This window comes from Alosa pseudoharengus, unplaced genomic scaffold (assembly GCF_046254945.1).
Source record: "Alosa pseudoharengus isolate Yale_2024_CS ecotype anadromous, Long Island Sound unplaced genomic scaffold, YU_APseudo_1.1 YU_APseudo_1.1_scf_7, whole genome shotgun sequence".
NCBI classification, from domain to species: domain Eukaryota; kingdom Metazoa; phylum Chordata; class Actinopteri; order Clupeiformes; family Clupeidae; genus Alosa; species Alosa pseudoharengus.
In genome coordinates this window covers 40960283-40986493 of record NW_027468859.1, presented here as the reverse complement: position 1 = coordinate 40986493, position 26211 = coordinate 40960283, and the positions used below count along the sequence as shown (strand labels likewise).

Here is a 26211-nt window from a genome sequence, read left to right as displayed (position 1 = left end):
GCGAGGCTACAGATTAGCGTTAGGTGTCGCTAAAGAACTCCCGTAACTCTCGCTACTTAACAGTAATTGCGCATGACATTAATTAATCCGCACACGAGTTTTATGTATTTTTATACCGTGTATTCTCCGTGTAAATTCATGCACCGAACCGTGACGCCCGTACCGTTTCGGTTCAATACGAATACATGAACCGTTACACCCCTAATGCATACTAGTAGAAGGCAAGCAGTAGGCAGTGTACTGTACATATCTATCAAACCAGATGGTGAGGGTGGCGCAAAACAAGGTCAGGGAGGCCATGCATTGTAGAATGTTTTGTGCTCGGAAAAAGTTTGAGAACTAATGCACAAGGCTATTGATTTGAAGGGCCGTTGAAACTACAATAAATAGGTCCAAAAATTAGGTTTATTGTGTGTGTGACTGTTCAGTACTGTTCATATTGACATTTTAAAAGCAGACTTAAAAGTAACTCAAAAGTTACTTTCTCTAGTAACTAATTACTTTTGATATACAGTAATTGGTAACGTAATTGAATTACTTTTGAAAGAAGTAACTAGTAACTGTAACTAATTACTAATTTTCAGTAACTTGCCCAACACTGTATACTACTAAAGATATATAAAGGCTTTGCTAACAAATGCTTAGGCCCCGTTGATGCGGACTCCAAGCAGCCAGGTTTAGCATGTTCTTAGCATATGTCGTAATTATTTGACTTTATACACAGACATTTAAGACTGGCAGCCACAAGCACGCCATATGGCAACTGTGGCAAGGAAAAACTCCCATATTCCAGGAAGAAACCTTGAGCAGAATCTGACTTAATAGGGGGAGCCCATCTGCTTCTGGCTGGCTGCGCCCTCCAATGGCAGCAGATGTAGAATAATCTGAAAAAGTAGTCTACAAGATAAGATGAGTTAACTAAAGGCTCTCTTATACAGGTATGTTTTCTAGTCTTTTAAAAAAAATATTTACTGAACTCGCCTGCTTGATGTACAGAGGCAGGGTGTTCCATAGTTTTGGGGCATAATGGATAAAAGCAGCTTCTCCACTTTGCTTGTGGAGCACTTTGGGTATAATTAAAAGATTAGAATTGGAAGATTTAAGTTTCCTTTGTGGTTGATAAGATATTAAAAGCTCAGAGAATTGTGGCCTATACTTCAGTCTTCGTTTCATCAGACCAGATGATTTTACTTCTCATGGTCTGAGAGTTGTTCAGGTGTTTTTTGGGAAACTCCTGGCAAAAAATGGCTTATATCTGTCCACTCTACCATAAAAGCCTGATTGGTGGAGTGATGCACTGATGTTTGTCCTTCATTACGCTTCTCTCATCCTATCAAAGGAACTCAGAATCTCAGTGACCATTGGGTCCTTGGTTACCGTTGATTACTCAGTTTGGCTGAGCAGCCAGATCTAGGAAGACTGTTGGTTGTTCCAAACTTTTCCATTTGAGAATGATGGAGGTTACTGTGCTCTTGGGCACTTCCAATGCTGCAGAAATGTTCTTGTATCCTTCCCCAGATCTGTGTCTTCACTCGACCCTTGTGGCTTGGTTTTCACTCTGACATACAACTGTGAGACCTTATATAAAGAGATGTGTGCCTCTCCTACTAATGTCCAGTGAATTCATTTAGGCACAGGTGGACTCCAATCAAGTTGTAGAAGGATCTTAAGGACCATTGATAGAAGTAGGATGCACCAGAGCTCAATTGCAAGCGTCATAACAAAGGGTCTGAATACTTATGTAAATGGAATATTTCATTCTTTTATTTTTTATAAATTTCCGAAACACACTTGTGAGGTGTTGGAGTATTATGTGTAGATTGGTGAGGAAAAAAAGAATTGAATCCATTTGAAGATCAGTCTGAAAAATAACAAAATGTGGAAAACTTGAAAGGGTGTGAAAACTTTCCGGTTGCACTGTAATTTGTTATTCCTGTCCATGCATGCATTAATAAGTTTATACAGCCTAATGTAGCCTATGTGTATGTAGCAAATGTTATTTTTGCCTGTTATGTCCATGGCTATAGTTCGCCATTCATGTGTCTGATTCAGTTTCGTGGCATTTTTCACCAATCCAACAACTGTATACAATAAACAGATTGGCAAACAAATTCATTTCATAAACAGAATGCTATGAATATCGTCTTCATGTGTTCAGTGATGTTCCTTTAGTGGTGCTCCTAGATGCCATCATGTAGCCTAACCTAAACAATCACATTTGGTGAACTGGTGATGAGCTTCTTAGGCCCACCTAGATTTATCCCAGGCCCACCTATCTGTCACTTTCTGTATCCGCCACTGCCCCCTGCACATGCCTGTTGTAGAGAGGAAGACATGAATGTCTCCAAATAATGTGTTTTGCCAATGTGTGACAAATGAAATATTGTGCATATTATTGTGCATATTGGTTAATTAATTTGTTTCTATACATGGTTTAGACCAGGGTTTTATATGGTTGCTGAATAGTTCAGACGGGGAGATACCTCTGGAATGAGATGTCATGCGTCTTATTGTCTATAGTAAAGTTTTATTGTCTATATGTAACAACCTGCCGGTAGCCTAAGTGAAATGATAAAAAAAATATTTGGAAACAGTTTGAGGCATGTATCCATCATTCAGTTTTGACCAACTCACTGACTCAGGCCCACTCTGTTACAATGTCATCAAACTATTTTATTAGATGAAAATAACAACATTGATTTACACAGATTCATTATTTTATTATTATTATCATTATTATTATTCATTACTGCTATAGCGACACCACAAATATAAGTCTAGTTAAGTAAGTACTTATTTTGCTTATTCATTTAGCTGACACTTTTATCCAAAGCAACTTACAGATACCAATTGAAGGGGCCAGTCTCCCCAGAACAACTTGGGTTTAAATGCCTTGCTCAGGGGCACAGAAGTGGCAGCCAGGAATCAGAATCTGTTCTCATACTCACAGCTTGCCTGAAGATTGGGCATTCTGAAACAAGCCAGTAAAGGCAGATGGTCTGACGAGTTGTTTGCATTGGGCAACCCACTGATGGTATGAAGATCAATTTCGTCGAATAAAGCAAGCCGAGCCAGCAACTGCAGACCATCAGATTCTGGAAGGAAATGTAACACCTGAATATCCAACAATGGTATATATGTGCAGGGCTGGACTGGGACAAAACAATTGGTCCAGGCATTTTTGTCCCACTGTGATCGGTCAGGCACACTCATTAATATGCAATACTGGCAGACCAGCGCCAGCGCCGCAATGAGTGCGGCGCACTCCACTTTCGACATTAATTACATTAGATTCCATTGTTCTCAATACAACTCCGCACACCAGCATCACACTTTGCCGCTACCGCCGTGCAAATTACAATTCAGTTATATTTTGTCGGCGCCTGCTATATAAAATCCATTGTTTATCCAGGGTTTGCCAATGAAAAACATGCTTTAAACATGTAAAGGCTGTTGAGTAGGGATGGGCGATATGGTCTAAAATCCATATTGCGATATGCATTGCAGCCCCTTGCGATAACAATATATCACAATATATTGGGGTGCTGAATCTATCCCAGCCATTAGTTTTGAGTAAAAATGACTCCAAGTCCATAAAAAATCCATAACATGTGGTTTTATTGAACAATTGATAGATTCAGCACCCCTAAAAACCCCTAGTTAGACATCTCAAAAGCTAATATTGGTAAAACAAAATGTTTTCAATATTTTCGCCCAGACCCTCTGGGCACCCCAAACTTAATGGGCTCTCCATGTGTTTCCCTTCTCCATGTGTTTGATTTAGCCGTGGATAAATTGGGAGGTGTTAGACACCTATAGGAACACAAAGTTATTGGTAAGAATTGTTTGTAGATTGGTGAAAAATAAGCCTATCTTTCCCTGACTAAAACAAGAGGACCAGCTAACAGTGGCAAGAAAGGTCTCAGTGGAGCTAATTAGTTGAAAATAAACCTCTTCATTAACTTTTGCTGGAACCTGCCATGTCCTGGTTCTATTTCCTAATTCCCCCTACTGCAACTCTCGCTGGTAACTTCGTTAACTTCTCCAGCTTACTATTAAAACTTCACGACTGTTTAGGCTGCACAGCAGCCATTCACCTGTGCTGGTAACTTTGTTTGCTAGAGTACAGTGACAGAGGGGGCATTTGTGATATCCAAGGGGGTTGGCTCCGCAAATATTTCTTGTCACAGGTAATGAATAATGGCTAATGTTATCCGCAATGTTAACCACCAAAAACCCAGCTGTACTAACATTACCTTACCAGCTAAGGCTCTTACAGCTTGTCTTCATTATCGCGGCAAAGCCCTCCGCGCCCCATATTGCCCATTGATTTCCTATGGAGAGCGGCAAGGCGAAGGCGAGGTCTGCAATGCACCTCAGGAGGGTGGCGCCATTCGAGCAGAAATGGTGCGTCGAGAAGTTGGGCTCTGCTGAACTTTATGCAAATGAGAGCGGTTAACGCGAGGCGTTACATCTTCGGTAAACCAGCCTTTCTTTTACTGTTTATGTAAACAAGTTCTCTCCTTTGCTCTAGTCATCATACGGAACAATAGCCTGACAGAAATATTTGTTCCGCCTGATAATCATGTTGTTTTAATGAAAATATATGAAGCTACTGTATATATAGTGGTGAAGCCAAGTCTAGAACAAGTTCGCCACTGCACCCTATCAAAAAGACCTTGTTGGCGACTTGAACCAAGACAGAAGGTGCTTTGGAGGAACATGTCAGTGATATTTGTGAGTGTTTCAATAAAAGATGTTAAAATTCCTTGCATTGGTTAACAGTATTACGATTTAAGTAGGCTACCTCCACTTTAGCAGCCTACGTTAGCTGGCATTGTGTAATTAGATAAAATAAAATGTTACAACATACACTTTAGCCTACTACACACCCACAAGCGGTGACGGGGGAGAGGGCTAGGTGTTTGCAAGCGTCTACACGCCGCAATAATGGACACATACCGTTAGGCCCGTTTCACACCGGGTGCGTGGCGTGAGCATGTCAGCTGTGTGGCGTGTCCATTTTTATTTTGACTCCCATGTTAACAGGTTAGAGCTTTCACACCGCCTGCGTGACACGCATGTCTCAGGCGCAGCTCGAGCCGCGCCGGAAACGTGTGCATGCTAGGAATAGGACTCGCGCCTATTTTTCACGCCACACAAGCGTGTTGGAAGCATTTCCATTCAAAACAGTGAAGAAAAAAAATGACATAGCAAAGACATAGAAAACACCACGCAGCCGTCGTTCACGCCACGTTCCCGGTTGTGAATTAAACTAGTTAATTTGCATGCATACGTATTGCACCGCGATGTAGATGATGCTAATCTTTAGTGAACACCGAACTGAACAGTCAATCGGCCGCATTTTGTGCTGCAACAACTACTTTGTTCCAATTCACATGCAAGAACAGAGGAGAGCGTGTATGAGAGACAGAGAGCGGGATAAGGAGAACCCATTTCAGTGCCACTGCATGTAACTGTTAACTAACAAAAGAGATCATATCTACTGTATAAACAGAAACAAAATTGTAACGTATAAGAATTATTGCATGTTTACAAGGCTGAAAGTTCAACAAATAGGCCTACTAATGTGACTGAAATAGTTGTATAAAAACAAATATTTCATTCATATCAATTCATGCATCACCTAATGCCATCATAACATAGGCCTGGGCTCCAAGAAAAGAACAGTTTATGTTTAATTTATCTAATATTGTGTTGGTCATACTATAGAATGATATATTGCTTGTCTATGTTGAATAATACAGAAGAAAAATCACAATTCACAATTAGATTATTTTCCAAAATCGTTCAGCCCTAATCGTTAGCTACAAGGAGCTGACGCTGCCTTTATGTCCAACAAGTAGAGTGATGACGAAGAAAAGAGGCTCTTCGACGTGTTGCTGCCAATGTGGAGAAGGACCTGTATGATTAGGGTTTTACAGCAGTGCCAGGAGGTCCTGGACAGCAACAAACACCATGGCCGAAAGCCAGGGAATATGAGGAGGTGACACAGCGAAGAATGATTCTCCACCAGAGAGCCTCTGACTGCCAGTGATATAATGCAATATGTTATGGACGAATAATAAAGAATGTGTAACAAACGTCATTGCCTGTTGTATTTGAATTTCTGTAGTAAACTAGCCTAATAGTCAAGTTATTGGAGTGTTGCCAAAACGTCTGCTAAATACAATAACCACCATAGCAAAATCAAACGTCAGATGCCTGCTATTGATGCTAAACATAGCCTTACAATGTTTAATGATAATGGGTATTTCCATGAGATACTTAAGTTCTATGAATGATTCTAAAAAGATCAGGTTCTTAAGTCTCCAAAAGTGCCTCTAGGGTGTGAATTTTCACAGAAATGTTGACCGATCGGGATCACTTGGGATCGGTCAATTTGACTGCTTGCAAAAAAATGTCTGCCAAACCACAACAAATGTCTGATCGTGAATGTGTAATTTACTTCCATGGCAACAAGTTCTGAAGATATAATGTTCACTATGCACACGTCAAAGCATAAGTCATTATTGGTAATTATCACTGAGTGGCAAAAACACAAATTGAATGGCAGCATTCCATTTGAATCTCCAGCAAAAATCAAAATGGAAACGAGCTGTCATGCTATAGACTACAGAGTACAAAGTAGATAGGCTACTAATAGGAATTCAAAGCTCTCTATCTACAGACTGCTGTCCTTGCATTCCCTCTATATCGTATCTGAGTTATGTTTATAGTTTGTTACAAAGACACACATATTATATTAACAAGTTCATATATTGTTGCGCTTCTCAATTGTAGGGGGATGCCAAGAGCAAATTGCCTTTAGTGCTGCTTTAATGCCACTATATACATACAATTGAATTGCATCATGTTGAACTTATTTTGTTTACTACTTTATGTCAAAGAGATAGAGAAAATGCTATTTACCTGAATTTAAGGATGTGTCTCTTGATGTTGGCGAATAAAATATGTAGTCCACAGTCATGGCTCTCCTTGAGTGACCTCTGGTTGTGATCTCTGGTCTTCCTCTTTTTGAAGAATGATGGGAGTAGGCAGAGGTGAGATTTAAGCTGTGCTCAATACAAGACCTGCTTACAAAGGATCACAGAGGGAAAAACATAATTCTAGGCAAAATACAGCAAGTAATGATTAGTACTAATGACGGCCTTACACCATACAATTTTCGAGCGATTTCAGAATCGGCGACTAAATTTCCAAAGTCGAAATGAAATCAAAGGAGTCTTACTGGAGTCGAGGCGCGCTCCCGTCAACTAGATCGTTTAATGTAAGGTGCCAATCTTAGTGGGTTTAAGTCAGTCTGTCAGTCTTTTTTTAGTCTTGGCATTACGACAATATCAAACATGTTTGATATTATCGCAAGTCTTTAAGTCATGGCTCATGCAAATAGTGACACATGGAAAAAATGCTGCCGAAACATGAAAATATGACTTTGATATGAGTAGGCTATCGTTCGAGTTCCTGTTGATATCTAGTGCACGATGGGAAATAATCTTAAGGAATCTAGTTGCAGTCTTGAAAATAGTGACCCTCCAAAATCATAGTCTGTGACTTACAAACTCTATGACTTGTCTTTAGATGTGAGAGGGTCTGAGACTAGTTTTTCAAAAATCTTTTCCAAATCTTTTCAAAGTCCTGTTTCTCCCCACAGCTGTGGTTAAGGCTAAGGAAGCTGATGTTCTATAAATATATTAAAGATATATTATAAACATTTTGTACCAATTAAGTTATTGGTCTGTTGCAGAACAGAAATATTTTATTTATGACATATGCAACAAAAAGAGAAATAACTTTTATTAACCCAAAAATATATAAGGGATAATGGAACGGTTAGCAGAAAATAATGCACATTCAAGGTGGTAATGCGGCCCCGACGTGGCAGCGACAACATAATTTTAAGATTTGACTGTACTTTGGCAGCAGTAATATTACATTATATTCAAGAAACCAAATGTGACCCGATCTGGCAAAATGAGTCACAGTAACACAAAATTCAAAATTGATATTTTGGTATTTATGGACAGAGGACACAATGAGCTTTTGTTGTCAAGATACAGCATTTTTAATTATAGCCTCCCGCCATCTTTTTCCAATTGAAAAACTGAGAAAATCGCATTTGAAGTTACAGGTTACAGGCAGGTAGAGGTAGGATCTGCCCACTTGAATTTTTTTTTTGTAACTTTAAATTGTTGTCTTGACCAAAGATTCTAGAGCGGAGCGTAGCACTCTAGAATCTTTGGTCTTGATTATGAAACTTAAGGAAATTCATTTTGAATGCCTCTTCTTTCATATACCACCAAAAAATAAAAAATATATATTTCAATGGTTTCAAAAGCAATCGGCCTGTATTCTAAATTACATTACATTACATTACATTACATTACATTACATTTGGCTGACGCATTTTTAGCCAAAGCGACTTACAACATGGTAAACAGTTTAAGTTTTAGAGCAAATCTCAACAATTTTAGGACAATTTAAAAAACATTAGAGTACAGTAAGAATAAGTGCATCAGTGAGTGCTGTTTTTAATAGTTACTTGTCAGTTCAAGACGGCTGGTGAGTGCTAGGATCAGCACGACTTGTTGTAAGTGTTGCTATGAGAGGAGATGTTCTCTAAAGAGCTGGGTCTTCAGGAGTTTTTTGAAAATGGAGAGGGATGTCCCTGCCCTTGTAGGAACTGGTAGTGTGTTCCACCAACGAGGAACAACAGATGAGAAAAGTTTGGATTGGCCTGAGCGTACCGGTGGTAGAGCTAGACGTCGTTCGTCTGAGGAGTGCAGCGGTCTGGAGGTAGCGTATGTCTGTATGAGGGCATTCAAGTAGGTGGGAGCAGAACCGGAGACTACTTTGTAGGCAAGCGTTAGAGCCTTGAATTTGATGCGGGCCGCCATAGGTAGCCAGTGTAGCTGGATGAGCAGCGGGGTAACATGTACCCTTTTGGGTTGGTTGTAGATCAGGTGCGCCGCCGCGTTCTGGATCATCTGAAGTGGTTTCACTGCGCAGGCTGGGAGACCTGTCAGGAGGGCGTTGCAGTAGTCGAGTCGTGAGGTGACTATTGCCTGAACCAGAAGTTGGGTAGCATCTTGAGTCAAATAAGTCCTGATTTTCCGTATGTTGTAGAGTGCGAAACGGCATGACCGGGCGACTGAGGCAACATGATCTGAGAAGTTTAGTTGGTTGTCGAGAACAACTCCTAGATTTCTTGCAGTCCTGGTAGGTGAGACAGACAGGAAGTCAAATTTGATGTTGATGTCGTGGTGTATGGTAGGTTTAGCTGGGAGGACCAGCAGTTCAGTCTTTGAGAGGTTCAGCTGGAGGTGGTGTGCCTTCATCCATGTAGCTATGTCTGAGAGGCAATCCGAGATCCATGCTGAAACCAAGGGGTCATCAGGTGGAAAGGACAGATAGAGCTGTGTGTCGTCTGCATAGCAGTGGTATGAGAAGCCATGTGAATGGATAATCTGTCCCAAGGAGGTGGTGTAGATAGCAAAGAGAAGAGGGCCCAGCACTGAACCCTGGGGGACCCCTGTGGTGAGATGGTGAGGTGCAGATAGCTGACCAAGCCATGATACGATAAACGTCCTGTGAGGTAGGATTCAAACCAGGAGAGAGCAGAACCGGAGATTCCAATGTTAGCGAGTATAGAGAGAAGGATGCGGTGATTTACCGTGTCAAAGGCAGCCGATAAGTCAAGCAGAATGAGTACTGATGACTGAGCGGTCGCCCTGGCTTCTTTTAAGGTTTCTGTTACAGACAGCAGAGCCGTTTGGGTAGAGTGGCCGCTTTTGAACCCAGACTGATTTGGATCCAGAAGGTTGTTCTGTGAAAGGAAGAGACCTGTTTGGAGACTGCTCGTTCAATGCCTTTGGATAGGAAAGGCAGGAGTGAGACAGGGCGGTAGTTCTCGACTTGAGTAGGGTTGAGAGAAGCTTTCTTAAGTAACGGTGTTACCCGGGCCATTTTGAACGCTGTTGGAAATGTGCCGGAGGTTAGTGAGGCATTGATCACATGTGTGATAGCTGGTGCGATGGTCGGGCTGATGGACTGAAGTAGAGTCGTAGGTATAGGATCCAGCGAGCATGTGGTAGGACGGCTGCATGTCAGGAGTCTAGATACTTCACTCTCGGAGAGAGGCGTGAATGCTGAAAAAGATGTTCCAGCAGCCCCTAGAGGTTGTAGGAGTGCGGTATCTGAGTCAGATGCGTTGAGTGGGCATGTAGAGAAGTGACTGCTGATTGCCGCCACTTTGTTTGTAAAGAATGAGGCAAGGGTATCCGCAGTAAGGCTGGATGGAGGAGGAGGTAGCTGAGGGTTGAGTAGTACGGAGCCCTCCGGGTGACATGGGGGAAAAAAAACATTGGTTAAAAAAAAAAAAAAAAAAAAAAAGTAATGGGAAAAAAAACATGAAGAAGGAAAAAAAACGATGTACTTTTGCAGGATCTACTTTTGGAACTTGCTGGGCTTCCTACTTGACCCCAATAGGCCCACAAACCACTACCGCCAGATGGCAATCGTATCATGATACTATGATTGCTCTATCACTGTTGCGTGTTGCGTGTTTTCTGGACACATTACATAGGCCTATGACACGGGAGGGAGAGGGAGACACCTGCGTGCAGACACGCACACACAGCAGCCTAATTTCGAGGTATCACTAATACCTATTAAATAAATCTAAAGGACACAGAACTGTAAGCTCAAATTCAAAAACGTTTGAAGTCTACCCAAACATATGCAAAGGGAATATATATAAATTGTGTTGCATATAGCCAGCTTAATTAATGTCAATTTAAAGATTATGATTAGCAGTTTCTATGCATTTTTCCATTGATAGTTACAGGAAGCCACGTTGTTGTTTAAACTATTGTTGCTTCTAGCCCACGTTACCTCCAGTTTCACTTGCTGCAGGGACGCACACATTGCATGAGTGATCATAAGCGTTCTATCTCCGATGTAGAACTCAAATGTGTCTTGACGCCGCCGTTTGTAAGATCAGATCAAATAAGACGTTCTAAATGGAACGGAAAGCATTATGCTTTCTCTGCCTATGATCTGCAGCTTTTCTCAAACTATGGGCCTCCTCAACAATTAACCTACTACTGCTCCACGTAGCCGCGAAATTAAGTTATGCCCGGTGCTTCACACGTCTGCTCATTTGCAGCATACTTATTAATTTGGTGTCATCAACTATATAGACATAGCCCAGTCAGCACACCTACAGTACGTCTCCAAGACGCTTGGAAAGGAACAGCTTAATTACATCTCGTTCCATTTAGAACGTCTTATTTGATCTGATATTACAAACGGCGGCGTCGAGACACATTTGAGTTCTACATCGGAGATAGAACGCTTATGATCGCTCATGCAATGTGTGCGTCCCTGCAGCAAGTGAAACTGGAGGTGTGGGCTAGAAGCAACAATAGTTTAAACAACAATGTGGCTTCCTGTAACTATCAATGGAAAAATGCATAGAAACTGCTAATCATAATCTTTAAATTTACATTAATTAAGCTGGCTATATGCAACACAATTTATTTATATTCCCTTTGCATATGTTTGGGTAGACTTCAAACGTTTTTGAATTTGAGCTTACAGTTCTGTGTCCTTTACATTTATTTAATAGGTATTAGTGATACCTCGAAATTAGGCTGCTGTCTGTTAGGCAATTTATTGTAGCCTGCTGTGTGTGCGTGTCTGCACGCAGGTGTCTCCCTCTCCCTCCGTGTCATAGGCCTATGTAATGTGTCCAGAAAACCCACAAAACGCAACAGTGATAGAGCAATCATAGTATCATGATATGATTGCCATCTGGCGGTAGTGGTTTGTGGGCCTATTGGGGTCAAGTAGGAAGCCCAGCAAGTTCCAAAAGTAGAAAAAAAGTTTTGCGAGATCCCGCAAAAGTACATCGTTTTTTTCCCTTCTTCATGTTTTTTTTCCCCATTACTTTTTTTTTCCCATGTCACCCGGAGGGCTCCGTAGAGTAGCGATTTGAAGGTTGAGAAAAGTTTTCGAGTGTCTGTAGCGCTGTTGATTTTGTCATTGTAGAAAGCCATCTTAGCAGCAGTGATGCTGGCTGAGAAGGAGGTCAGGAGTGTCTGGTAGTTTTTGAGGTCAAATTAGCATTAGGTTGCGACAGACACACACACACACATATATATATATATTATATATATAGGGATAATGTATAGAACGGCGGACATTATTGGGAAAATAAGTCCCGACAGGGCGAACCGGAAGGGACTTATTTTCCCAATAATGACCGGCGTTCTATACATTATCCCGCTTATTACACGGCTACTTGCCAATACTAAACAATAAACTCCCCACGATGTGACTCTTTAGCCTTCATAGCCTGGGCTATAGCCTATTTGTTACCGTTTCATCATGGCTTTTGGTGAGAAACAACAGCACACGCTGAACTTGAATCAAACATTCTTTAGAACACAGCTGATCAACCATCTGCTACTATCACTTTTGAATGAAGTTCCAGTCCTTGCGCAGTAATATGAAAGACGTAAATTGAAGCACAAAGCCCATTTTCCTTGACAGCGGTCTGTTATACTTAGCAACGGTCTGTTATTGAGAATTAGCAGACCACCGAACGTTGGGAAGGCCCATTCAAGTGAATGGAGCATTCTGCAGCACTCTGAAGAGCCGTGTAATAAATATATATATATCGACACACACACATACATATACAGTATATATGATACAGTATATATATGAGAGGGAAGTGGACAGTATAATATAATGTATATGAGAGGGAGGGATATTTCAAATACTATATATTATTAGACTGTGAATGAGTTGACACACAAAGCACTTACCTGTTAATTCTGGAACCCTCACCACTCCGTATAGAACCTATTATAAAAAAATAATCAATTTAGGTTTTAAAAGTGCAATTCAGTTACATTATATTAACGACTTCAAACTTTCAACTTTCAAGCAATTATGTCACGTTCGCGCATACAACTCGGGTACGATACAAATGGAAAGCCTTCATGGTAAGCCTTCCAATCTGATAGTAAACAGTTATAATGTTAGGATACAGATCGGGATATGTAACCTCCGGCAAAAGCTTAAAATCAGTGGGAGAAGTGTTCTTATTAGTCTTATTACGCTTGGTTAACTGATAACTTCTGTTCATATTTAATCTGTTGAAAATACGAGCTAGACATTTTGTTTACCACCAAGTTACCATTAACTTCCTGTACTAAACTAAACATACAGTAGAAGCTATGTTATTAGTCTCTTTCCGACCAAGTAGTTAGTTATAGGAACTTAGTTATAGGAACAGTCCACTTCTAAACATTTCTACTAACTACTCTCCCCCAAAACCGGTTTTTCCATTTGCATTCACACTGGCCAAGTGGCCATAGGAACTGGTTGCCCATTCAATTGCAAATTGGCCATTCAACTTGGGTTGACAGTGGGTGTGACTTATAAGTTGGACCAATCAACATAGACCTAGGTCACAAGGGTTCCTATGCGGAAAAGGGAAAAGGGAAAAGACCCTGCCCTGAAGTAGGAGCTGAAAGAATTACAGGAACTGTGGCCATAGGAACTTAATGATCCCCAAATTGGTCCGGTCGGAACACAAGAAAAAAAGGGTTATAGGAACACTATGTTCTAGGAACTGCAAAAATCCCGTCAGTGGGAAAGCGCCTACTGTTTATGTGATTGAAACGGTCTATAGAATGGTTAGGAGGATCAGCATGTGGGTTAACATTAGTTGGAGCATTAGACTGTGTTGAGACAAATTCACTCGATTTTAGTTCAAAGATTCTAATTGTAAACCTTAAGTCAATGCTCTGCTAGAGGTACACCTTGATATTTCAGTAATGTCAAAATAAGTAATTAACCATAATTTATTATTAAACGCTGGTTCTCTGGTTCTCCGGTTCTCCCTATAAGCAAAAGCTTGTGGAACCGTAGCAACATAGTAACTAAGGGGATGGAAACAACTGCTCAAAAACAGAAAGGCCCATTGAATCCAACCTGGCTCAACCCATTTACTGTGTTTGATCACAACTTCCCTCTGGCAATTGTCTCGTGCAATATTACGCATGCTCTACCATATTCGCCGGTGATCTATCGTTGCCAAACTCGGGGCCACAATCTTTTTTTTGCTTTTTTTAAAAAAGTATATTTTTTGGTCTTTTTGCCTTTGTTTCACCAGAACAGTGAAGATAGGCAGGAAGTGAGTGGGAGAGAGAGAGATGGGGTGGGATGAGGACATGACCGCAGGTTGGATTTGAACCTGGGTTCCTGTGGGCACTTGGGCCCGTACATGGCATTGGCACTGTAGCCTGTTGCGCCACAGCGCCTCCCGGGGGCCACAATCTTGATGTTGACTTCGAAAGGATAGTGACAAATAGTTGACAATTAAGCACAGGAGAAATCAAATTGAAAAACAATAGACTGAGGAGAAAAGATAGATCAGTGTTTCTTAACTGGTGGGTCGGGACCCAAAAGTGGGTCGTGGAACCATTCAGGGGCTCGTTTCTAGAAAGCGTTGTTTGCTAACTTGCGTCGCAGTCACACTTGTGTCGTTCCTTGGTAGTTAACCAAAAATCACAACCACCTAACCAAAGATTACGAAATGGATGTTTATCTCGTGACTCAATGATTGATCTATCCTGTAGCTTAATTTTCATTAAGAGACTGTCTCTCTTGAGATTGTCCTCTTGCTTCTCGTTACCTGCAGGTGAACTAGTGTGACACGTAGATTCAATTGTTTTTGATTGATGTCTTGTACCTATTGGTCCCTCAATGTAGAGTAACTATATACATAAATATGTATGGCCAAAACGTATTGTTGTGTTTGGTAGGCCTACTCTTACTCAGAGGTGAAAAGAGATAGGATGCAAACTCCGACCGAGTGCGCAGTGAACCGATGCACTGCTGTTAAGCCACGAAACAGTTGAATTTGCGATTGGCTACCCAGAAATTTGTCCAGGCTTTATATTTTTTCCAACATAGATAGATATTTAACACAAAAAATTACTCATATTGGTCGGCTTAAGTTAACTGTTTTATATGCTTGCAAGCAATAGGTTTAGGTTTTTGCGGATGGCAATGACAGCATTAATCACTCGGTTTAAATTAGAAAAATGTCGACATAGGCCGTGGCAGAAAATGTCTAGGGGGTGGGGTATTACACGTTGTTTCCACCAATGATATGTATCGCTGTATCATCAACAACGTTGTTGGAACTATGGTGTTCGAACGCCGGAGGTAGCGAATTGCGACACAGGTACGATGCTTTCTGGAAACAGGTGTAACAATGTTGTTGTTTGCAAACCTGGGTGGGTCGCGGAGCTTGTGGGTTAAAAAAAGTGCTACTTTATCAGATCTAATATCTGACCTTTATTTTGATAGACTTTATTTGTATATCAGTCGTTGCCATGGACAATGTTAATGTGACAGGTCATGTTAGACATCAGTTTAGTGGTATACGCAAGTAGGCTACGACCCTGAATATTTGAAGTAGGATATGGATTAATTTAAATTGAGGACAAAATGGGACCGAAACCCCAGTGTGTGGTGTGCAGTGAATTGCTGGCACATGAGAGCATGAAACCATCAAAACTAAAATGCCACACAGAAACTAAGCGGTCAAAGACAAACCTGTCGAGTACTTTGAAAGGTGACGTCAGGAGTTGAAGACTTCACAAATGTAATGCCAAACATTATCATGTTCCAAACAAGTAGACCTACAGATACTATGCATGTCTTACCATGTAGCTTACTGTATCCATGGGCTTGAACACTAGTGCACATTGATCATCAGTTAAGAACCACTGCTATAGATAAAGGCTTACTTGGGGAAGGGTCCTCATATTGGCACTGCTGACTAATTCCCAGACATTGGGGCCAGAGGGGCACACTAAGAATGCGTTGCCCTTTACGCTTCTCATCCTGTCCAGACACCTGCATGAAATATGAATTGTGCATTTTTAGCTTATGAATCAGGTTTCATTATGTAAATTACCAGTACTCACTGGTTCCTTAAAATCCTTTTCTGATGTGTTCTCTGTTATGTTCTCAGCAGCTGCATATTAGGGCTGGGCGATATGGACCAAAACTGATATCCCGATATTTTGGGGCTGATTGGCGATATACGATATCGATATGATATTGATATTTCAAACAGAAAGAGCGAAGTGCTTCATATATTCACTCAACACAACAATTATGACAACACAGCCAGTTTTAATTATATTCATTTCAGACTGCTCTAACAGAGCTGTGCAAAAAAGTGTAAACAATAACATGCCTACAATAGGCGTAGGCTACAGTTGCTCTGATAAAGCTGTGCAAATAACAAAAGACCAAAAGTTGACCCTGACTGACAACGCAGGCCTACATTGTACTGCACAATGCAATAGGCTATTTTGGGCACAACAATATTGAAAAAACCTGCAGTTTTGTCACACAATGCAGTTTTTTTTACCTGTAAGGGTTTGATAGGGCCTAGATGACAAGCAAATGTAGACTATGATGGCCTAGACATGTTGCCATCAACAACAAAAATAGTTTTAAACAATTAGGCTACTTAAACAACGTAACTGAGTCACTCATCAAGAGTGTGATAGACGCTACCGTCGTTTTGTATGCGTTAATTTTTGCATGTTCCGGTTCGTAAGAAAAATCCCTATGCACGATTGAATGGGTTTTCAGGAATCATAAAAAATGATGCCCTAACTGCTCGCGAGTCGTGTGCATATCCTCTTAATAAAATCAGCGTGTAAGTTGTCTCCCTGAGGACTTTAGATCTGCTACTGTATATCGCTAAACGCAAGCATTCATCAGTGTATTTAAATTAGCTAGGCTATGTACCAAAAATGACATTTTACCGTGAGTCGAAGAGCTGTAAACAGTGTTGTAACTTAAATCTGCGTGTACAAAACGGCTTGGAGTTCCAGTAGAATTTTGATTTCACAACGAGAATTCTCGGTCTCCGTTGATGAGCCGACGGAATAGGCATCAGCACCAACCTCTGATCAAGGTAAACAAAATCTGACTCAGTGTCCGTCATGTTTGAAAGTTTGTAGTGCTGCGAGGGAGAACGTGCACACGCAAGGGGCGCAGTTGAGCAGAGCTGCGGCTATCTGAATGGTCTGAACACAGAAGAGCAAGTGGCTTTGATAAAATGGCCCATTATTTGACATAATACCGGTATTATTATTGTCTCAACTACATATCGTTTTCAAAAATATATCGGTCGTATATATACCATAATACCGATATATCGCCCAGCCCTACTGCATATTGTAAGTACTCACCTTGCCCACAGGAATCCCATGATATTCAAGCTTCCTCTCTCTGATAAAGCGATAAAGTGGAGACCAGGGCACGGCATTAAAGTCCCCACAAAGAACAACAGGACAAGTGCTACCATCTGACTGCTTTGATACATGGCTGATTTCCGCCAGAAGCAGTCCAAGTTGAGTCAATTTGATGTCCCCACGCCGCGTATTGTACAGAAGGTGTGTATTAGCGACACAAAGATGATTAGTGATACCTTTCTCTAGCTTGGGCTTCAGGAGTAGCACCAAGCCCACATTATCCCGGTCCAGCAAGGGAATATCTGGTTTGAAGTACTCCACAGGATGACAAGACACAAGGGAGAAGGACGCTTGTTTGAAGACCACAGCACAGCCATCTACCTTATTGCCTGTCCGCTTCTTATACTCACAGTGGTATCCTACAAAGTAAACAACATAACAGGTATATTATGGTTACCATCTTCGACAGGAATCTCAAATTACTTCAATATGTATGAAACAATTAACCCTTGAGACAATTTAAAGGCCCTCTAAAGAGTTTGTTTTATCTTAAAATAACATTTCCAAAATCATTTTGAATGATTAATAATGACTCTTAATAAAGTGAATGGCACTTCTGCCGCAGTCTGAGAGGGTCGCATTGCTTCTAATAAAGACTAAGCAAGTTGATGTGCCGGGCCCCCCTTCCAGAGTTAGCCAGCTAGTGATGTGCACAGAGTGAGCTTACAAGCGATGACAGTAAATGTCGTGATTGTGAAATGTCATATCATGATCGTGATAAGTTGCCGATTCCTCAGTTTATGTCCGCAAGCCAAGTAATTCAATAATCAGCGGGTTATCCGGTGGGTTAGCAAATGTTATGCCTTATGGCTGTGACAGCTAGCATGCTAGTTAACCTTATTCTGCTTTGAGTGCCTGAAAAAGGAATGACTGCCAAACCACAACAAAAATCTGATCCGGAATGTGTAATTTACTACTAATTACTAATTAGTATTTACTACTAGTTAGTATTTACTACTAATTTACAAATTTACTACTTAGAACTTGGCAACAAGTTCTGAAGATATACACTGAAAAAAATAAAATCACAAGTGTTATTAAGTAAAAACATCCATAATTGCTTTGTCTTGATGTTCTTGTAAAAGTGAAGTTGCACATGAACAAAAAAGGTAAAAAATGTCCTAATTTGCATAATGTATCTGCAATATCCCATCTAAAAACATACTTTTGTATGATCATTTGTTATATTTGATACAATTTGCCTAAAGCCTAAAGCCATTAACCTATCTACTTACAGCATATTATCAATACATTTCTTTATTATGCATTTATATTCGCTAATGTATTTGAATATGCAAATCATCTCATTAACTATGCGTGATATATATATAACTATGCGTGATTCTATGCGAAAAAGTACTATAGAATCAATTGAGAAAAGTTTGGTAGTGACCTTAATCAGATCGTTCTGGGTTTGCCCTGTCTACAGTAAGGTGTTTGCACCCAGCAATATGGCGGCACGTATGCAACCTAATAGAATTCGACGGACAATGCGGTATCTAGCTTTCTAATATCTAGCAACACCCTAGCAACCATCATAATTACCCTAGCAACAACCTAGCAAGTAACACTATAAGGTCCACCTAGCAACCACCATAGCAACTAACATGATTACCCTAGCAACCACCTAAGCAACCGCTTTATTTGGCATAGCTACTACCTACATATTATGTTCCCTAGCAACACCATAGTAAGCATCTTAATTACCTTAGCAACAACCTAGAAACCACTTTAGCAACCAACATGATTATCCTAGGAACCAGCAGAGCAACCACTTTATTTTGCATAAAAGCCACCATATGTTTGTACCCTAGCAACAACCTGGCAAACATCTTAATGACACTAGCAAACAACCTAGCAACCACCACTGGTTAAATTGACGTGGAATGACCCCACTTTAATGTCAACCTAGTAACCACCATAACAACCAACATGATTACCCTGGCAACCCTCATAGCAACAGCTATATTTAGCATAGCAACCACCATGTCTACCTTTGCAACATCATTGTAACTATGTAACACTGTATGATATTTTACATCATATATTTTGCATTTCATGCACTGCTAATTCTTTTGAAGTGCATTTCTTGTTGTAATCAGCTGCCATTTGAGCCATCACAGCTGTGTCCAAAGTTAAATTAGCAGTAACACACTAAATAAAACCAATACACACACACATACATATATATATACATACATATACAGAGAGAGAGAGAGAGAGCACCTAAAGACTCAAGGCTGGGTTTAACCTGGGTTTCATAGTGATCCTCTTGTACTTCTTGAAGACACAAAATCTATGGAGATATAAATAGACATGGAATAAGTAACTGCCACCTAAAGACAAACATGGTACAAAACGTTACTTGGTGTTCTTGACCTACTTAAAACAATCACTTGCAAAACAGATCCCAGATTCTCCTGTAGAATCCTGTAGAAAACCTGTAGCCCACAGATTGACCTGCTTTAAAAAATAGGATGATGGGGAAAACACCATTCCAGCTATAAGCATTAAATAATGAATACTAAATATTATATTATAATATAATAAATGTGCAGTGAGTAGAATTTAAGCATGGCTGCATGTGACATTTTTATAGACCAAAATGACATAAGCCTAACAGCTGTTTTTTCAAGGCTATATGTTCAGCCTATTGAATAACTTGATTAGCCTGGCGAGCCAGACCTACATTAAAATGTAGGGTCTGGGCACTCACCGTTCGCAGTGCTCAGTCCGAGGGGCGGGATAATCAGTTGTCTTTCAAATTCCCTCTGCACGCAATAGGACGCAAAAGGATATTTGTTTTCAAGTAGCAGGGAATTCAAGTCAAACCGTTGCAACTCTGCCATCAATCATTATGTTAAGCCCACCAAAGGACTCTATACACGATTTCAATGTCCTGATTAAGTTTCGATTTCTGGAGCTCACAAGCCAACGGAGAAATGCTAGACTAGCCCTGGCAGCAAATGTAATTTGCTTCCGCTAGGGGCGCGTCTAGATTTCTAGGCTATAACTTGATGATAAAGAAGACAAACCATTTTGTGAAATGATGCATCACATGAAATTTGCATGTGACTCTAAAACAGTTCCTGGTAACCTACTGTATAAGTGACATCACACTATGTTTGCCACTCGTCTGTAGCTGATCATGCTTGCATGTGTGGCATTCTGAAACGTCCTTAAATTCGGGACCATTATTGTACGTTTCAATTTGGGATCTTGCAGTCAGAGTTATCGTTTGTTTATTCAAAGACTAAAGACAGTCCAAAGTAGCCTGGGCTATTCAAAGCGTCAGTTTATTGCACATAATTTTTACTTTTCATTACTTGAAAGTCGAGTCGGATTCTTTGCTTGGAGAATGTGCGGAAGTCTTGTGCCCCGAGGTACCCGTCTTGATATCCCTATCATTATTTTCTAACCACGGCGGCCTCACTTGTAACACCACAGAATGCGATAATCTGCAAATCTCGTAAACTCATATTTAGCTACAAAAAGTATATGATATATGATAAATTATATATATGATTATTCCATGGAAAATATGCTAATTTTGATACCAGCAACACGTTTCAAAAAAAGTTGGGAGGGGGCCAAGAAAATGCTAGAAAAGTAATAACATTTATAAAATAATTATAAAGTAAACAAAAGGATTTTTTTCAACTAATTAGGGTAACTGGCAAACTGATTGGATATGAAAAAGAGCATCCCAGAAAGGCAGTCTCTTAGAGGTAAAGATGTAGAGGTATTTATCACTCTGTGTAAACCTGTTTGGACAAACAATATAATTATAATGCTTCTTAACATAAAATTGCAAAATATTAGTGGAGTTCATCATCTACAGTACATTATATCATTAAAATATTCAGAGTATCCAGAGAAATCTTTCCAAACAAGGGACAGAGATGAAAAACAGCATTAGATGGCCATGGTCTTTTGGACCTCAGATGGCACTGCATTAAAACCAGACCTGTTTTTGTAATGAAAATCATTGCATTGGCTCAGGTAAACCTCTGATAACCATTGTTACCACAGTTTGATACTCATGCTAGTGTAAACCTTACCCTGCAAAAAAAGAAATTGTATTTAGAGGTAATGCAGAAATACCACCGCATTATCTGGGCCTGAGCTAGTTTTTTTATTTTATTTTTTTAAATTTGATTACCTATTTTTAATTGTTTTACTATTTTTATTTATATTTATGGGGGGGGGGGGGGTTGCTTTGTTTAATCAACTGGGACCTGAGACAAATTCAAGTTACTGAACATCCCCTGGAGTTCAGTGAAATCCATCATTAAGGAATGTAAGGAATATGGCAAATTACTAAATCTGCCTACTGCCTAGAGCAGACTGTTGGGTGAGGCTACCAAAGCACCTATGATCTATCTATAAATTGCAGGAACGTCTGTGTGTCAGTGTGTGTGTGTGTTAGTGTTGTCACGATACCAAAATTACAGTTTCGATACCGATACCAGGTCAAGAATTTACTTCTTCGATACTTTTTTAAAAAATGATTTGATTTGGGGGCCCCCACCCACGTCATCAGTAATATTGAATATAGTGTGATCACCACACCAGTGGCCATCCTGCTCGACTCTCCACACACACACATACGGAAAATGATGACTTGTGTCATATGTTTCTATTTGATATATTTTGGAATTCATATAAAGTTATTTTGTTAATAATGTATAGTATTTTATAATCTGCATAATTATTAGTGGCTAAAAAAATTGTAATTTGAATACTTCATATTGATTTTTAAAGTATTACACTTAGGCATATCTTTAATGTGGTGTGTAAGGCTAATTGAGCGCACATTGGTGTAATTGAGTGCCTGTCACTTTAAGATATAGGCTACGTGAGAGTAGCCTTCAGCCTCACGGTTTTAGGCTAGTGAATAATAGTTGCGCATAGCGCGTAAGGATATGTGGATGCAATTCATTGTTTTCTATGTCATTAAATAAAATAAATGTTCAAAATACTAACAAGTCGAAGAAAATCTTTCTGGGATCATAGAAGAGCTAAGTGTCTTGCAATGTTCATTAATGGTTTTAGTGACCACTCCACGAATGACAGACATGACCTGAGCTAGCGGGATAGTTAGCAAGGAGCTCTCTCCAGATGTAAAAGTTTGCCATGGTTGCGTAGCCTATTTCTAAATTACTTTAAACCCAATAGTAGGCCTAAATTACCTAAATAGGTAGGTTAGCAACACAAACTTGAGAGATGCAAGTGAGCAAATCAACTTGATATTAGCCTATTATTATGTGTTACAACAGCACCTAAACTAGCAGCAATGTCTCACTGTTTATGGCATGACAGCATACGTGTGTGTGAGGAGAAATTACGCACAGGCTATAGGGGAGGAGGCAAGCATGCCTTGCGCACACGCATGTTAATTCAAAACAACACGGTAATTCTTAAAAGTATCGATAGTAATAAAATTAGGTATCGTGACATTTTTAATTTCAGGGTATTGCGATACTTTTGTAGTATCGGTGCACCGTGCAACACTAGTGTGTGTGCCGCATATCTCTCGAACCGTTTGTTCGTTCGATTTCAAACTTGGCAGGTGTCTTGCTATTGGCACGAGTAAGTGCAGTGGCAAGTTAAACGTTGTTTGGATAAGAAAAGCAAAAGATATTGTTAAATATATCGGTAAAAGAAGCACACGTTGGCTTTCTCCGCTCTACCGTAGCCACTCCCCCTCTCACACATCACAGCGCAGCACCAGAGGCAGAGAGGGTAAGCGGAGTTTTGGCAGCACTGAATCATGGGTTGAGACCATAGAATACGCAAGATGTTTGGATGAGTATCATGTCTGACCTCAACAATAAAGACTCCCTGTATGCAGTTTGCTTGTATACAATGATTCAATGATTTTGCAACAACACGCCAACAAACATGGGTATGTTGCTATTCAAAATTACATAAAAAGTATGCAATAAACTGACTCTTCGAATAGCCCAGGCTACTTTGGACTTGAGACTGAATAAACAAACGACAATTCTGACTCCAAGGTCCCAAATCGAAACGAGCGATAGGCTAATGGTCTCATATTTAACAACATTTCAGAAGACACACACAGCTAGACAACGAGTGTCAGACAGAGCGACGTCACTTATGCTACCAAAGACTGTTTTTGAGTCTAATCGTTGCAAATCTCATATGATGATGCATCTTTCTACAAAATGGTTTGTCTTCAGTATCAGGAAGTTATTTAATAAGCTTAAAAATAATATAGCCTTAACTCAAAACAGCTGTTAGGCTTAATATGTCTTTCTGATCTGTAGAAATGTCACATGCAGCCATTCCTAAATTCTGCTTAGGCCTACTGCATATTAATAATTATAGGTTCATATATTATAAATATTATAATATAATATTCAGTATTCATTATTTAATGCTTAGCTGGAATGATGTTTTCCCAATCATCCATCAAAGCAGGCATACCCGCGGGCATGTAATTGGGCTACGGGTTTTCTACAGGAATGGCATGTTTGAATGGGCACTGCAGTAGTAATGCTAAATGAGTTAAAAGCTTCAGCAGCTGAGATAGGAGAAATTAGGCAATTAGGCAATCAGCCCCCCCCCCCCGCCTATAGAATCCTATGGCATTCTAGACTAAATAACCTTATTTCCTGAGGGTTTTCTGAAAACATACTAAAAATAAAATTGTCAACGTCTACCAAAATTTAATATCTAAGCCTCTGTAGCACCTAGAAACATGAAATAAAAAGCATGCTGCGCTACGCAGCATCCAGAGGGAGATTCAATGTTGCGCTATGCAGCATCAGGCGGGAGATAGAATGTTGCGTCATGCAGCATCCAGCGCGAATGGGTTAAATCTCAACTAAAGTTTGCCCAAAGACATGAGGGAGGCTCCAAGATCAAATAGATGAAGGTTTGTTGGTCTGATGAGACCAAAATGAAGCTTTTTGGCCATTAGACTAGATACCGAACTGAACATCAAACACTGCTCATCACCAAAAGCGCACCATTCTTAATTTGAGGCATGGTGGTGGTAGCATCATGCTGTGGGGATACTTCTCGACAGCAGACCCTGGAAGGCTTGTAAAGGTAAAAGTAAAATGAATTCAGCATAATATATGGAAATTCTGGACGACAATCTGATTCAGTCTGCAATTGAGAACTACAACTTGGGAGAACATTTACTCTCCAGCAGGACAATGAGCAGAAGCCTACCAGAGCCTACCTCCCCTTCCAACCTGGCAGAGCTTGAACAGTTTTGCAAAGAAAAATGGAGTAAAATTGCAGTATCCAGAATATATATGCAAGCCTAATTGAGACCTATCCACGTAGACTCCAAGCTTTAATTGTGTCCATAGATGCATATACGCCATGCTGCCTTGAAGGGACATTGAAGAGGGGATATGTAAATTATTGTAAAAAAAAGCCCAAATGAAATTGATCAAGATTCCATTTATAAAAGCAGTAAAAGGGGGTGAATACGTTTTATACAGATTAATCAGATCTATCTACAGTATCTATCTATATCAGCCCAACTACTCATTTTAGATATTTAAATTTACACTGATTTAAATAAGAAACAAAACCATGAGAAATGACTGACTTACATCAGCATTGTGCCTTTGTATCTCTTTCATGATGTTTCTCAAACGATAATTCCACTTTAGGATGGGTAAGGAACAATGCTTGTACAGGTGGACATTGTCATGTAAAAGTTTTTGTGAAAGGATGTTGTATGACATCACAGAAAAGTCGAAGAACCTCTGTCCCAACCCGTCAAGGGATTGATATCTTCCATTGGTGTGCAATAAATCCTCCCATCGTCTCTCTATCTCTGCATTGAAAAATATGAGACATAAAGTGAGTATTTGACCAACATCAAGCTATCCAACAGGAAACACCATGTAAACATTTCATACAACAAACAAAATACAACAAACAAAGTAGAGACTTTGCAAAGCATTACAATGAACATGCCCAAATTTAAGAAGATAGCAAATGGTAGGAAGGAGCAGTGTTTCTAGAAAGTTTTTCTCTCACAACACACTACTTACTGCAACACACTACTTACTACAACAAAATCTCACGGCACACACACAATGATATTTAGCATACAAAAGCCACAACATACACAACATAAGCTTGTTGCTGTGTATGACCTCCGCTGCCAAATAAAAAAGCAATGCTATTGTGACACATGATGTTGGGAAGCTACAACCCCAAATCAGACAACCCCAAAACTTTGGTAAATATACAGTAATATTTTGAATTTGATGCCAGCAACATGTTTTGAAAAAAGTGGGGACGATTGCATGTTTACCACTGAGCTGCTTCACCTCTTAATTTAACACAAATCTGTAAATGTTTAGGAACTGAGGAGAACAGTTGCTAGAGTTTTGAGAATGAAGTGTTGTCCCATTCCTGCCCGATACTACCCTGGAAATCCAGAGTTCTCGCGAGAGCACAATTTGAATTTGCTCTGCGAGTCACTCTGGCAATCAGTAATGATGCTCATTACTCATGCCCTTGGAGCTGAGCTGCACCAATCACATCTGTGTATCTGATAAAGGCGGACCAGAGGCGAGCTGAACAGATGACGACAGCGCTGCAACGTCGAAGTCCGGAATCAGTCAGTAAACATTGGTCGCAGTGTTATCCAATTGACCGATCCCAAGCCCCGCCCCCTTGTACCATGTCACAATGAGGACTTCGGAGGACCTCAGTCAACCTCGGTCAATTTTGAATTTTCTAGTGTCCATTCTGTATGACAATACGCCGGTTATGCGAATGCTATAATGCTTATTTTGCGAGTAGCCTAAGTAACTAAATAACTAAAGAG

The 26211-nt window shown here is 40.1% G+C and overlaps 1 protein-coding gene across 3 annotated transcripts; it reads right to left on the bottom strand.

The window, feature by feature from the left end:
- Positions 1-2709: 2709 nt before the first annotated feature.
- Positions 2710-25203, bottom strand: angel2 (angel homolog 2 (Drosophila)). 3 transcript variants are annotated; one of them, XM_076272418.1, is made up of 7 exons: positions 24980-25203; positions 19608-19677; positions 17319-17740; positions 15855-15963; positions 12855-12891; positions 6934-7097; positions 2710-3095 (listed from the first exon to the last, which is right to left on the bottom strand). In XM_076272418.1, the coding sequence occupies exons 1-7, from the start codon at positions 25112-25114 to the stop codon at positions 2926-2928; spliced, it is 1107 nt and encodes a 368-aa protein (XP_076128533.1). In that variant the 5' UTR covers positions 25115-25203; the 3' UTR covers positions 2710-2925. The 3 variants fall into 3 exon arrangements, with proteins under 3 accessions (XP_076128533.1, XP_076128534.1, XP_076128535.1); XM_076272419.1 differs by having other exon boundaries at positions 6934-7094; XM_076272420.1 differs by lacking the exon at positions 15855-15963 and having other exon boundaries at positions 6934-7094; positions 17558-17740.
- Between the last annotated feature and the right edge of the window lie 1008 nt (positions 25204-26211).

What these genes read in the sequence shown, in the direction of transcription:
- angel2 (XM_076272418.1), bottom strand. Translation starts at nt 25,114, where the DNA reads ATGTCATACAACATCCTTTCACAAAAACTTTTACATGACAATGTCCAC. An exon ending in TACAAAGGCACAATGCTGAT is followed by an intron (nt 19,678 to 24,979) that starts GTAAGTCAGTCA and finishes ATATCTCCATAG; the next exon opens with ATTTTGTGTCTTCAAGAAGT. An exon ending in GAGGGTTCCAGAATTAACAG is followed by an intron (nt 7,098 to 12,854) that starts GTAAGTGCTTTG and finishes ATCCTTTGTAAG; the next exon opens with CAGGTCTTGTATTGAGCACA.